The sequence below is a fragment of the Sphaeramia orbicularis genome, chromosome 17 (assembly GCF_902148855.1).
Source record: "Sphaeramia orbicularis chromosome 17, fSphaOr1.1, whole genome shotgun sequence".
Lineage (NCBI taxonomy): Eukaryota > Metazoa > Chordata > Actinopteri > Kurtiformes > Apogonidae > Sphaeramia > Sphaeramia orbicularis.
Genome location: NC_043973.1, coordinates 26,714,563 through 26,729,999, shown reverse-complemented (window position 1 = coordinate 26,729,999; position 15,437 = coordinate 26,714,563). Strand labels below are relative to the sequence as shown.

The 15,437-nt window shown below is 40.6% G+C and overlaps 1 protein-coding gene across 9 annotated transcripts in view; it reads left to right on the top strand.

Annotated features, from left to right (window-relative positions):
- The window catches only part of adgrl2b.1 (adhesion G protein-coupled receptor L2b, tandem duplicate 1), a 76,686-nt gene that overhangs the window by 16,668 nt on the left and 44,581 nt on the right, over positions 1 to 15,437 (top strand). For all 9 annotated transcript variants that reach the window (XM_030160859.1, XM_030160857.1, XM_030160858.1 and 6 more), the window contains exon 2: positions 1,961 to 2,173. In XM_030160859.1, the coding sequence (XP_030016719.1) occupies positions 2,098 to 2,173 (76 nt within the window). In that variant the 5' untranslated portion in view covers positions 1,961 to 2,097. The remainder of the gene's footprint in view (positions 1 to 1,960; positions 2,174 to 15,437) is intronic.

Genomic DNA, 15,437 nt, shown 5'->3' with positions numbered 1-15,437 from the left:
CGAACCAATTCAGTCCAGAAATCCGACCGAACAAAACAGTGTTTAAGAAGATGAGCAGGGCTGTGTCCTCCGTCAGCTTAAGGGAAAAAGGAGACATGTTACTCAGTGGGGCGACAGAGCAGGCGGGGTTGATCAGGAGAAAGAACCCCAGGGTGATTGGGACAAGTTTGCATCAGCATGGCCTGGCAGGCTCTTACCCCCTTGTGTCTGGAGGGGCTCAGAGGCTCAGCAAGCCCAGCAGGCCAGAGGGGCAGGGGGACGTACCCCCAATAGTTTCCAATCTCCTCCTGTCAACCACCATTATGGTTACCCCATGGCCCCAGGCCTCATATTTGGGGATGATAAATGGCTGAGCGCTTAGGGAGGAAAAAGTCATATGCATCCCTGGAGATATGTTGGGTCTCAGCCCAATACTGAAGTTGATGCAGCGTTGTTAGAAAACTTAAGGTTATGAGCAACAACATCCACAGCAAGCGCAAAGTGAGACTTCCCGTGCAGGGGAGCGAGTACCCTCCAGTTTAGTCTTATCTGATCTGGTTCGGCGCCACTGGCAGATAAACAACTGGAAGACAAATAAAACTGCAATTCCTATAAAACCACCCAACTTTAACAGATAAATTATAAGGTAGCTCCATGTGTGTTTCTCTGGCAAAAAACTATGCTGCACAACTGCTCAGCCAGGGTGACCTCAAAAGAAAATAAATACTTGAGGCTGCATCAGGGTAGGTGGAGATCCAATGGGCTTTTATTCAACTGCAATACCCTGACCAGGCGTTGGTCATATATTGAGTGGATCCAATAGTGACTTAAATTATTACTCAGTGTGCTAATGTGAAAGCTCGCCATGTTTTGTGGGTTTTCATGTTGCCAAAAATATCCAAGCGCATTAGTGAGGCCTAGAGAGCGATCAGAGCTGACTGCTCTGCTGCTCAAATTTAGGTTCATTATAAAATAATCAGGGTAGTTGACGGGTGGCTGTGGAGGAGCGCATTCAGAAAAGGGAAGCATTCACTCTCCTCCTCTGCATAGCGACGGCTACCAAGTGACCAAACCGGTGTACAATGTGCATTCATGTGTGTGCATTGGGGACACACTGGATGACAGTTACATGGGAATAAACAAGATACACTCTACCTCAGTGTGTGCATTTGGGTGTATGCGTGTGCCTGCCTTTATTTGTTGTTGGATGATTTCTCTGCTTGTGTTTCTACAGTGACGCAGGTGCATATCTGCTGCGTATATGCTTGTGTAGGCATCTATATGTCAGTTTAAGTGCAGTGTTTGTGTGGCATTTAACATATGACACAACATATTCCTCCTCAGTATTTGACTTCAGTAAGCGGCTTATCTGTCTGCTGTGTTAGTCTGTCTCAGACTCTAACCTTTTGCTGCTTTTCCTGACAAAGGACTGTTTTTGCCACCCTCTTGATAAGGAAGGAGACAAAAGTAGCTCACAAAGCAGCTGTGTCTCTAATGGCGTCCTGTGTGAATGTGTTGCTGGAGCGACAAGCTTTCTCCCGTGGGGATCTGGGAGTAAATGGGGAAGGTGGAACAGGGAAGAGTGGGAGAATGAGGCAGTGTAAACATTCAGTTACAACACGCTGCTGAGCGATGAATAAGTGCCAAGCACCACGCACCGTATCTGCTTTGTTTCCTGTCGTTGCCCTTTCAGTTAGACACAAACATTCAAGAACAAAGTTTTAATATTTATCTGAAACGTGTTCTGAAAATCCCTTTATTTACTCATTCAAACAGCTACCAGGATGTTTTTTATGGGCTGCATTATGTTTCAAGGGTTTGACAACATTAGCCCCTCACACAAGTCCTGTATGCCCATGTGTAGGAGTGAGATAAAAAAAAAAAAAAAACACACACAACATGGCAAAGTCAAAGAAGTGATGATGAGGACGATGGGGCACATCCAGGTTTTCTAATGTCTTTCTTTGATTTTTTTTTCCAGATGAGAAGATGACTGGTGATGCTTCTCTGAGAACTACTGATCCTTGACATTACTCCAGGTTTCCACTCTTCCTCTGCTACACATCGAACCACTATTATTAGCCATCAGGCTCCTGGATCGTTTGCATACAGCACACAATGGCCTCTGCACTGTGGAGGTGTCCAGTGTTCCACTGCCTCCTGCTCCTTCTCTTATGCGTTCACTGTTCACAAGGTGAGTTACCATGGAGTTTTATGGCAGAAAGCATTATTAATGTAATTCCGGTCAACCCTTGAAGAATCTACCTATTATGCAGCGTATGAATCTGTTGAATGTATTAGCACACATTGTTACTGCAACAAAAAAGAAATGAAGAGCTGTTATGTAGCAAGGTTGTGGAGTTCTTCTTCAGTGGTTTTACCCTTGGAGCATGAAAAAGGTGTTTCAGACACAGAACTCATTGAAGACTCCTCACAGCCTATCGACACTTTAACTGACACTTTTCTTTACTTCCAGAACAACTCTCAAACAAAATGTCAGAGTCCTTGCCCTAAAGGTTCATAACTGCTCCTTTTCTGTACAATGAGCTTCATAACTCTGTGTTCTCTGTCAGATTGATGCCTCTGAGAATAGATACATTTTTAATTTTTACCTAAATCAGATCATGGTGAACAGCATAGTATACCTGGAACCATCAGAGGTATGGCACTTGAATGAGTGCCAGGTGCAGGAACTGGGAAAGAATGTCAGTGTTTTTAATTGTCTGCAATGACATCCCATGGCTCTTTTCTGGTTCCTTCTCCCACTTTTGATTAGTCCATTTGGCTGTAATTACAAGTATTGTCACAAAACACTCCCTTCTGTTACGTGCCCATCAAAACCACTATGCTGGTATGTCTGCTTAATGATGATGATTAGATTTTTCCCTTTTCAGTCACATTGTACAGGGAAACAAAGTAACCCAAAATCACATGCTTGTGTGCCAGGCATTGATTACAGATAGCTGTTGAGGCACATTATTTTGGGGAGCTTCCTATTCAATTTGGATTTTGTCTTTTTTTTCCTTCTCGCTGTTATGTTCTGTGATAGATTTCTCTTCCAGTTTTATTTTAGATCCGGCTGCGGTATACAATTTGTTAACAAAGATGGATTGCTATGGACCAGGCTATCCCAGCAGTCTTCAAGTTTTGTTTTTTTGTTTTTTTTTTTGTAGATTAGCATTATTGCTTAAAAATCTTACTGAGGCATTTGAAGGAAAGGTCTTTGATTTGGCCTGGCTTAGACTGAGCTGCATAGTCCTGTTGAATATCTTAGCGAGGAATACTTCTTTGGTATGCAGAAAGTCATGGTTTTGGGTTTCAGTTGATGCGAGGACCCTCATCCGTAAGAATGCATATTTGCCCATCCATCAATAAAGGAATGTGTGTGTGTGGCTCCCGCTGAAAATAAGTATCTGATTCTATCCACATGCCACTCACCTTCAGCCTGTCCAGCCCTGAGGGCCTGCGTCCCCGGTCTTATGATCTGTGTTTCCACCCGAGTCCCTGCCATGCAAACTCCACCTGATAATTACCTCCTGTCTCTCACCAGGAGAAAGGATAATCAGGTTATCGTTTTCACCCAAAACATTCCCCACGCTTTGAAATGCTCATTGACGTTGAACTCTCTCTTCTGGTTTGACTTCTCTGACCAGTGGGAGAAATGAACCCGAGTTGAGATATTGACAGACTTGCTCAGAATTTGAAGGGAAATCTGGGTTAATCTTCTCTCACACTGTTTATTTTAGTATTTACACTGAAGTGTTATTCCATTTAATTATGTCAAATGTTTTGACATCTTTTCAAAATATTGTTAAGAAAAACTCACACTATGCCTTTTTTTTATATTTTCTGTATGAGATATGCCTAGCTCTCATTATTTGTGCTCCATTTCATCCACATCCTTGTGCCATTATATAACAGATCTATAAAATGACGCTCCTGCAAAAGTAAACTAGGTCACGCAGGTATCAGTTTTGTTTTAGATGTTTCAGACCGCCCAGTCTGCAGATATGAAAGAAGACAGCCAGATTCAAAAGGAGCAACCCGCAAAGGTGGGGTGAGTGCACAGGCACATACCTGCTGTGACTGAATAAAAGCTGTTATTCAAGTCTTTAAAGTAGAGAAAGCCAGATTTAGGGGATTATGTCGTGTAGTCAGTGTCAACATTTTAGTTGGCTCCCGTGTTTAAATGCCAAAAGGAGAGCTGCACATCAGCCTTTGTGTCTAAATATTGCATGAAAGGGATATATAATGATTAAGTGTTTTTTGTTTGATAGCTCTGTCATATCTGACTGATCACAGTAAGAGGCTGTGTTTGTTTCAGTTTCAGCTTGTGTTAACAAGAGACTTTAATATGCAGTGTTTAAAAATCAAGCACCAGCATTATATATGGAAAAAAATGCAAAATGAACAATAGGCATCTAAAAAAAGATTTCCTACTCAGTTATTTTTGTTGATTTTGTGCAATATGAGCCCTTATTGCTCTCGCTCTCTTTAAGGGTGATTTTCTTGATTGGGAAATATGCTCCAGTTCAACATACCAGCATGCTTGTGTTTCTTCCTAAAAGGTTATAAAGGTTAACAACATGTCTCAGCACAACATTTATCTCAAGCAGTGCCATACATTGTGCTGACGGAGCCCCCCCTCCTTTGTGCCACACTGGTATTTCCAGTCCTGGGGTTGACTGAATGGGGAAGCTATTGTGCTCTAACTCCTCTCTGGCCTCGGGCCATACACATCCAGTCTGTCATCCATTGATATGCTTGGCTTGCCATTTTATAATTCATATTGAATGCTGCGGGTCTATGGCAGGGCGATCATGAATTATCAGCTAAACCATGGGAGATTCACAGATGACTGGTCAATCTGTGTAGTGAGAACAAGCATAGAGGAAAAAAAATGTAATATATCAGTATCACATTGAAATTCAACCCAACTGGAAGTATTTGGAGAAATAAGGCAGGGGTTCATCATCTGGATTAAATGGACATGCCTGCAGATTGGGAGTCATATTGAACCACATAAATCATCATATTTTTCATCTTTACATGTTTTTTCTACTTACCTATAGAGTTACATCAGCAATTTCCCATATAAACTGAGCACTGAGCAGATTTGTAGTTTATGTGCACTCGCTGCATCATAAAATATATATTTGTTGTGTAACAGTATGCTGTTTTAATAATAGCTGAAAATCTGGAAAATTTGGAATCATAAGAGAACATGAAATTGAAATGAACCAGAGTTATATGAATCTCCAGGATCAGTATTTCACTCAGAGGAAATGAAATACAATATCACCCTTGATAGGGTCATCCTAGATTTATTGCAACAGCGATTTCCTGAGTGCGTTTTTGGTAAAGCAAAAGCAGCAAGAATATTTCCATGCAATATGTGAGAGTAAGTCTCTTTTCCTTTAGGAGAGAGGTGTGTGCTTTTATTGTGTGATTAGACATGATTGTAAAAGTCGCTGTTATATGGCTAGCTGATGAAGGAACACTAAAATTAATGAGCAAGGAGCCACAGTTTCTGACAGTTTGATTTCATTTGTTAAGCATGCCTTAAATCTCACTTGCTTGCAGCATTGCCGAGCCATTCAATTCACACCCCTTATGGTAACAAGTTGTATAAACACTGGGCCAGATGCCCTCCTCGCTCTTTCGTTTCTTAAATGCTGTCTACACTTGTTTTTTTCTAGAGGCAGCCTAATTCAAATAATAGATGAGTCCGGCTTACAGTCACAGTACAACCAAGTAGTATGCCTCCTAAATCTAAACTTTCGGATTTGCTCCGTGTAAGTCACTGCTTTACAGGAGGGTTCAGCTGTCATAACAAAGTAATGCATTTAATCTTGAGAGGAAGCAGGAGGCTTTCAAGTAAAATCAAGTCTACACTATAGAACAGCGTAGACTTTTCTTTTCTTTGTGTGTAGGAAGGTGTTTGCCAACAACATAAATCAGGTTTGGATCAGAGACAAAAGTGCTGAAGCAGGCAACAAGAACCTGTCGGATTCTGGTGTGGTTAAATGTTCACCCAATACTTAAAAATAGCTCGGAGGCATGTCGGAAGTAATTTCACTTGAACAAAAAGTACAAGAGCTAAACAAATGTGCTAAAAGAAAAGGAGGAATATAACATTTAGCACTACAGGGATATTGTGGTAAGATAATAAAAGCAGATTGTGAGCCTGTTAAATAAATGCGGCAGTGATTTTTTTTTTTTTTTTTTTTTTAGCATTGCCACAGCTACTTTCCTCTTAATCGTGACGTACATTTTAAGCATTAATATGTTAAGGGGAACAGATTTTGGAGACACATCATGTCTCTAAAAGAACATGAAGGCCAGCTGAACAAAAACCCACTTATTATTAGAAAAAGAGCAGAAAGAGAGGCTGCAATTATATTTACTCAGCATGAAAATTGTCCAAAATGATGCATTTGTCTCTACCTGTCTTCCTCACTTCATATCAGAAATGTCATAACAGCTCAGGTCTCACATTTTTGTTGCTGTTAGTTATAATTTACACAGTAGATGTTGGTGTTAAAACTAAAGTTGACAGCGGGGAAAGGATGGCAATCAATAAAAGAAATTATGATGGATTCAGTAAATGTGCTTTTGTGTGCTTGTTGTGACTCAAGTGTGTGTTCTAGAGTGTGCACAGAGTTTCTGATGTATCCTATTAATTCACAGGAGGAGAAAATAACATAAAGGGGCTGATGTTTGAATATAATTTTAAAATGGTTTCAATGTGTTTCACCTTCCCGTGGCTTCTTGCTCATTTCACTCACTTTCGCATGGGTAACAGTCACATATGATTCAATCAGTGTAATGATGTGTGTTGGGGCTTTTCTCTGCGTCTGTCGACTAGCTCCACTACAAGCCATGAATGCAGATATGTTGCATTCACTGTATTAGTAATCTTCTCAGGCTTAGAGTCTGTGCCATAGAGCATGACCACACATTTTTGTGTCCAGGAATTAAATGTCACCTCAGGGTGGGTCACCTGCAAACAAAAGGCCACCAGTCGATTTGCAGGTATAAACAGTCTAAGATAAGGAAGCCCTCTCCTGCCGTGCAGGAAATTGAATAAGTACGCAGCATGAAAAAAGTCAGAGAAACAGTGAAGCACAAAGAGCGTTTTTGTTTGCTTTACGCTATCAGTATTGAACCCCTCTTGTAGCGCATACCCCCATTGAGTGTGCAAGGCACAATGGCCTCATCGAAGATGAGGGGCAGGAAACTGTCTGTCATCAAGATCTCCCCATCTGTGCATCTCTTATCACTGCTCCTGTTTTGTACTCGCATTGACCGGAATGCTGGTGAAAGGAAATGGGGCAAGGTCATCACGCTCAAGTCAATCAAAGTGGTCAGTGTTCCAGAGATAGCTAGAGGTTATTGCCAAGGAATGTACCTGGATATTTTTTTCGCTGACTATCCTGGTAAATCTTTGAGAAAGCCACTGTACGGTCTTTGAAAGAGCTCAGAGCTACTGTGCATTAAAGTCCTTGTAGGCTCCCCTGGTACATTATACAGTATGTGAGTGGATACGCAGTGAGCTAGCGGCACGTTTCTCTGTATAAACTCTGAGGCCTTGTTCAGTTCAGTCGTTTTATGTTAAAATGCATCCTGAGTGATCTGATCACGGCTGCGGCCAGCTCGAAGAATGCCTCTTCACACCTGGAATTAGAGCGTGTCTACAAATGTATCTTGAGTGATCATTTTTGATTGGATCTTATTTCCCCGCTCTATATGCAAATGATTAAACTCAACTGTAGCTTAAAACATAGCGCACACTTTCATTTTATGTTTTTACAGGCTGGAGAGGAAATGCTTCTTTGCAAATATGATTCACAGTGGTTCAAGGGCTGCTGGCAGTTTTTTGGCTAGAATATTTTCTGCATGAAGTGATTGTGTGAATCAATCAATACCCCTAAAATATCAATATGACATTTTAGACAATTCCATTTCTTTTGTCGGCTTCTCTTGTTTGACATACACTTTAGTGATGATTGATTCTGCGGAAAGTTCTGGAGTATCATTTTGATGCACCACCACACACATGCTCCTGTAATATACTTTATCTTCAGGGGCTTTTTGAAAAAAATCACACCTTTAAAAAAAACAAAAAAAACAAAAAAAACTAGTAGGACACCATTGGTTGTTCTGTGCTGAGATCAATGTACACAGATGACATCTGTGTATCCATTCCAGGACACATTCATGTTCACGCTGCTAAAGAATGTAGACATATGTGTCCCAGACCAGCTCTTAATGTGTTCTGAGTGAACAGATCTCGGAACGCCCTTAGCATTTTCACACCTCACATTGGAGGTGTCCACGTGAACACTCTGGCTGCATGTCAATGTAAGGTCTGAACTGGGCCAGAATATAAATATAAAAAATAGGTGTAACCAGTGTTTAGGAGGTACAACTCACAAAATTATTTTAATTGTGATCAGATAAATGTGTAATAACAGTACAATCACTAATCAAAATCTCTGTGGTTACAAAGATGTCATTGTTTGAGCCTGATTTTATTGTGCGCGGTTTAAATACATGTTTTAGGACTTTTTATTACCCAGTTAAAACCATATGTCAAAGGAGTAATGATGATCTATCAAATATAATAACTTCAATTACTTTGAAGTAACTAAACAGCTTCATCAGTTATTATATTTTAGCAGGGTAGCTACTAATCTGTATTTTATTATGTCTATTGTATTTCAAAAGTAACTTTCCCAACACTGGGTGTAACCAACAACTTTTAAATGCTTACATGTTCAGTCCTGTTGTGTATCCATTCTGCAAAAGTGGTTAAAGCTGGATGAATATAGTTAGCAGGAGCTCAGGATGTGTCCCGAAGACATTACAGATAAGTATCGGCCATTAATGTAAGCCAGCACAGAATCTGCTTTAATTGCATTAAAAATTGCATTTTAATGTGTAATGACGTACAGTAGATGAAAAACGTATGTCAGAATGAAAGAGGCAACATGAAAGGCTGTTTGTTTCTTTTTTCATTTGTACCGTTACTAGCTAAAACTGGTAAAATGGGTTGTGTTTGGAACATGCAGATATTGCAAAGACAGTGCTGTAATCACCATCATTATAAGAGATTCTGAACTGCAGCACTCAGGTTTGTCTCCATTGTGTAAAAGCGAAAAGTTGAAATCAACGTAGGCCTATTGAAAGTGATAATGTGACTGTGTTAAGGACACTGCTGACTTTACATCTGCATGAAGATAAAGCCTGTGTCTGTTATCAGCATTGTCTGTTCTCTATCGTCACAAGGCCCCGATCTCTGTTTCTAGCCATCCTTGTAGTCTCTGACTCATTATTCATGTAATCCGTGTTCCAGTTGCAGCTTCTCCTGACACCCTGTCGGCGTGACGTACTGCATAAGCCTCCTGGGTGAGGCTCTGTACAGGCAGGGCTGGGTGGAGGGTGGGGGGTTGATTAACCGGGTGAAATGGGGAGACTCTGCCCCAGCAAACAAGAACAGAAACACAGGCATGTGATGGAGGAAAAACCCACATCCTCCTTCTCCTCCCCCTCATTCTAGTCCTCAGCTTTATCCTACCCCCTTTTTCCTCTCCATCCCCACCCTTAGGGAGGCACCTGACTTATTCTGAGACATTTTCTTGAGCGGAAAATCCAGCTGGGCTTTAAGTGCAAGGGTAAAATATGGGCTTTAAGGGGAGTTAAGCATCACTCAGGGTAGATCAGACCTGTGAAGCTAAAACTCTGCTACACCTGGGAGAGTTTCTTTAACACACCTCTTTCTGCATGTTTCATCAACTCCCATGCATAAAGAGATGCAACAATACATTCGACATTGAACAAGAAATGAACTAATTCTGTCAAAAAGGCACTCTCCTGAGAGCATATAGGTTTTTTCATCTTCCAAACATTCAAACATTTCTTTTTCTGCAAATGTTTAGCCTCAGTGACAGCTATTTGTGTCATTACTAAAGGGTTGTTTTCTGTGTATACACACACAAGTTGTCAAATTATACTTTTCTTTAATCCAAGTGATGTGTCCACCAGACTTTACAAAAGAAGACATTAGATCTGGTCATGTCTTTTCAACTGAATTATTCCTGTCATGACTCATATTAAGCACTGACCTTCTTTGCATTTAGAGGATTATATGCATTAGTAATATAATGATGCTCCCCTCTTCCGTTGCCGGTTTTCTTTGATGTGCACCCAGAGGGTCAGGGATCATCCAGCCAATCGACAGAGGAGAAAACCTTGATTCTAGCAGCCAAATTAAGACACAGTCATTACAGCCTCCACTTTGTGCTTTTTTCTTTAGTTCTCATTCCCATGAGAGAAATTCTTCATTGGCAGTCTTCTGCAGCTGAGTGGACTGTTCAGTGGAAGCAAAATAATCCACTGTGTCTACTATGCATTGGTTGCGGCAAAACTTAAACATACTCTATGTGTTGTGCAGTTTCAGAGAATGGTTTCTGGACATTGAAAACAAAATGGTCCATGTAGGTGAAATACTTGAAGAAGTGGTTTGTCTTGTTGGTCTTTTTTCACAATCATAACTATTCTTTCCAAAGAGGCCTGCTACCCTTTTCTTTATGTTTTGTTGAATTTTTATGGTTTGCTTTACTTGCTGGTTGCTAGTAGCACTTGGGGTGAAGTGTTAGAATTGTATTTAAATCAGAATAAATGACGGCAATGAAAACAATAAGAGCCAGATAAAAGTAATGGCTTTTTTCTTTGCTTTTTGTTCTAAAGTTAAAGATAAAATGTAACACTCATGCACAAAGCATAATAGGAACTTCAACTGTGCGCAAATGGACCCACCTGAAGAGTTACAAGGAGACAGCAGGGTCTGTCATGTCTAGCCGCTGCAATATGACAAAGCCTTCCTTTTACTTTTACACTTGTGATGCTATGGTGCATGTTATCCTCTTCTCCCTCCCACTGCTTTTTTTTTTTTCCAAGTCAAGAAAATATTCACAAGATGAATTAGAGAAGAGGCAGTGGCAATGAATACAAATGGTGGGTTGGAATTTGAAGTGGCAACACTGAATTCATGTATCACAAGAAAGAGAAAAGGGATACGAGTTAGAGCGCTTCATGTAACCACAAATGGACTGAGTTCTATGTTGCCAGTGCTATTTTAGAATACTTATATCGGAATCAAGAGTGTCTGATAGCAGCAGTCTGGGAAAGGCGGGTGTAGCCCCGGGGTTTGTGGTCTTGTCTGACACTGTCTTTAGAAACAATTCCCAGCAAGGTGGACCAGAGCTGGGACTAAAGTGTCATGGGATATGGTGCCATATGTCCAACTAGATTTTCAGTGTTTCACCGCATTTCGACAGCTGAAATGAAATATGAGCTGTCACGGCGTAGTGAAGAGTTTTTGGGTGTTGTCTGTACTCGAAAAGCAGGTGTTATTTTTTGCGAATCCCAAATCTCCTTTCTAATCTGCCACCTTTGTGTATCTTTCACGTCTGATAGGAGGTCATGCGCTGCATTTGGGAGCTTGTGTTGCACATTTTATGCAGGAACAATGGTTACATCACAAATTTAAGGATGCGCAAATGGAAACGGAATCATTCCTACACTATTTAGAATATTTAGTCTGTCAGGGAAGAAACAAGTACATGGGTAACGTAGTGTTCAGTTTAATACATAAAAGGTTTACATCAGTCTTGTGTTTTCTTTTCTTTTTAAGCCATATTTTTTTTCCTTTGGCCATGAATCAGAATGTAACACTGAACAGATTACAAGAACTACAATAAAGATCAAAGAGGCTGGAAAAAGAGACAAAACTCTGATGACGCTTTGTTCCTTGATATTAAGAATTCAAATATGTTTTTAATTTTGTTTTTACCCAACTTTATGTGTTCCCATTGAAAATCTTTACCTCACCAGAGAAAACATGCGATGACCACTCCGGATATTGGATTATAGAGGCATCCCCTGCTGTTGGAGGAAAAGCTTGACTCTTAAGATCTGCTCTTTCTTCCAAAGATGTTGGCTACCAGTAATATCAGGAATAAAACAACATAAAAAGACAAACAATCTTCAAGTGCTCCTGCTGTGACCATGGTGGGGGCACTCTTATTTGACTAAAGGCTACACCCTCCTTTATGCTGCAGAGAAAGCGTCCCTGTCAAACCCAAGCCCAGAACAATGGGGGCCAGCCGTGGGGAAACAGGGCCATTTGCATGCAGCTGTTTGCCGTTTCCAGGACCGTTTCAAAGGCCAATCAAAAGAACCTTAATGGAGGATGACAAGCGTCAACCAACGCCTTTGCTCTCTGTCTGTGCCAGCCCTCGCCACTCTGTCTACCCTCCAAAAATGGCCCATTTTTTTTTTTTTTTAGGCTGATCAAACATTCCTCCAGTTTTTTCTCCCACAGTCCAATGTCTTGACACAGTAGAGTTAGTAGGGTTAAAGGTTGGTCACAACTGTGCTCTCAAGCAAAGATGAAGTTCAACATGTGTGTTATGGTCTGGTGCTTCCAGGTGCCAAATGGCAATATTTCAACACCAAACCTCCATTATCTTTCATTTCATCTCTAGGGTTTTAAAAGCCACAGACTGTAACTCCGTGGATGGTTTCAGATGCACCCATCTGAGCCACAGTGCCACTTCCAATTTCAAGGGTGTTGATAGAAAACAAAATATGTATTATGAGGTGGGATTGTCACTAGTGAATTATAGGCTGTCAACTGGAGAAGAAGGAAAACTCCCAGAATGCATCATATTGAGAATCGGTCCTGGCCTTTGCTTTGCTCTCTTGAGCTCAATAGAAGGCTTAGCAAGCAGGTCAGGGGGAGGAATTTGAAAAGCTACTTCCCTCACAGTCACTCACTGACCAGAATGCATGATAAGGCATTGTGTCAACAAGGCCAGGAATAGGGATCACAGCCAATTATAGCTAAGTCAAAGTGGTTACCATGGCGATTTGACTAAATGTTCTATATAGAGCGTTTTTAATTCCCTGACTGATTGTGTAATTTAATGTTAATCAGACATACTGATAAAGACTGAGCAGCCTTGCCTTTTCTTACACTCACACACGATTTGTGCTATGGATTTTTCCTCCATTTTTCTTGACACCATTTTCTCTGCAGCTGGTGCCCTTCTGTCGCAGTCTTCGACTGCTGCAAAGTTGAGCAGTCAAACAAAGCACAGCACGCAAGATGAAAAGCTTTTCATACCTCTGTAAGACATTGACATTTGTGCACACAAACAATCTGCTATTTCCACGATCTCGCATAACTAGTTTAAACCAAAAAAGAAAAAAAAAAATCAACACAGAAAAATACCAAGATCCAGAAACTTTTGTTGTCACTAGGTTTTCTTTCTTGGCTTAAATCATGATATTTTATGCAACATCCAGTTAAATCAACTAAGACTATTTTCTTTTGAATTCTGTTCTTCTCTTCTTCATACAGAGCAAAAAGCTCCTTTATTAATATATATATATATATATATATATATATATATATATATATATATATATATATATATATATATATATTAACCTTTTCGACAGATTTGTCATTACTTGCCCAATTACAAGCTGACAAGACAGTCATTAATGAGTCCAAGACTATCCACAGTTTGGAAAAGAAGCAATTTGTTCTTTAGGCCACCAGTACTGTCTAGATACTCCCCCTAATTGATGTAGTGTTAGCCTATGACCAAAGTGATCTATATGGGTGAGTGAAAAGGAGGAGGTTGGTGAGGCACAAGTCTAATCAATTGCTAGCCGTCTGTTGACAGCAGCATGCCATCACATCATAGTGCCATGATAAATGGTGGGAGTCTCCAATGGAAAGGAGGATACAAAGGCAGATGGTGTTCGTTTGTGTGTCCATCAGTTTTTTTTTTTTTTCTTTCACCAAGAGGTTGTCTCAGTTCAAAATTTCAAAACCCTATGAAATGCATTCTTTCTGTCTGCTCTATGTAGCGGCCGTGATAAACCCGTCACTCCTTCCATGAGAAATGGCAGGCGGGATGATCATTAGTCTTTGCAGTAAAGCCGGCGACTTCCCTCTGTGTTTTATCATCCACCACTCTGGACAGGTTTTCTGAAAGGTTTGGGTAATTGTATTGGTTATTGGAATAGATGGAGTGACCTCACAGGCCTCCACTTATGGTTTGGCTACCCTGACGTCTCCTAATGAGGTGATAAACAGTCCAGCTAAGCAGAATCTACTGGCCATTAGATAGATCATGGTACTATAATGAAATGTCTAGTGGCTGAATGCCAGAGAATTTATACCATTAGTTTCACATTTTGTTATACTTCTACTACAACTAGTATATGCAGGAGTTTCTCCTAATATGCGATGACTTCCACATTAGATTTTCAACTATGTATGTTTCACAGATGTCTGAGTTTTTTTTTTTTTTTTGTTTGCCAGTGTGACATGTGCAGACTGACATAGAATATCATTATAACTGAGCCAGGCGCAGCAGGCTAAAATGACTTGCAGACATGTGGGTCGGAGTTTCAGGGGAGGAATTTCAAGCCGGAATCACTTCAACTTGGAGCCGCTCAAACAATGCTAATTGCGTCAGCTCCTGACTGTCAAAAGTGTGAGGATAATTAGAGTGAGGGGGCAAAATGAACCCGGGGTGGTAAGTGTTAGTACATGACAATGCATGGGAGCCAATGGGAGCATGGAAAAGGTAACATGCTGAAAGGAGGGCTAATTAGGAGAGAGCAGTGCAGAAAATACAAATGGTAGCTGCCCCCTCAGGGACCCACCATTGCTGCAAACAACGGCGATTATTGGCAGTTCATGCAGTGCTCTGCTTGCACTTCTTAAATGGAACACATTTGCATGTTCTACTTAGATTTTACCTAATTGTTTTCTCAGAATTGCAGACAGTTACATTTTTTTCTGTGGATCATTTAAACCCCCGATAATGGATCTATCTCTTTCTTTTCCTCACCAGATTTTCACAAGTTACATCCTATTCACAACATGACATTTTATTACTCTGAAAGAAAAAGGAAACACAACTGAATACTCTTTCATCCTAATTTGCCGAAAGAGAGGACAGGACTGATTGAAATAGTTAATTTCCTCCCAAAGTAGAGCTATTTGGCTGCGCTCCCATCTGTTGTGTTCCATGTATAGATTTTTCCTCCTGTGTGGACTCCAGACAGTCCCCTCTTCGATCGCCGACACTGTAAAATGGATTATATTACACTCCATTCTGCCAGGATTCAGCCTTTTTCCTCTATCTTACTTTACAGAGCAAGTAAAGAAAAAGAAACAAATGAGGGGGGCTTGTTCGACTGTAGAACAAACTATTCTCAGTCCAGATATGTTTGGCTGAACTGGAGGTGGAGGCCGTTCTGATGCTCTGTAGCCTTTGTATTTGCTCAAGAATTTATGAGGTTACCATTGGTCTCCAGTGAGTTAGAGTTGATGTCTTAGCCAACATTCAAGACCACAGTGAGATGGA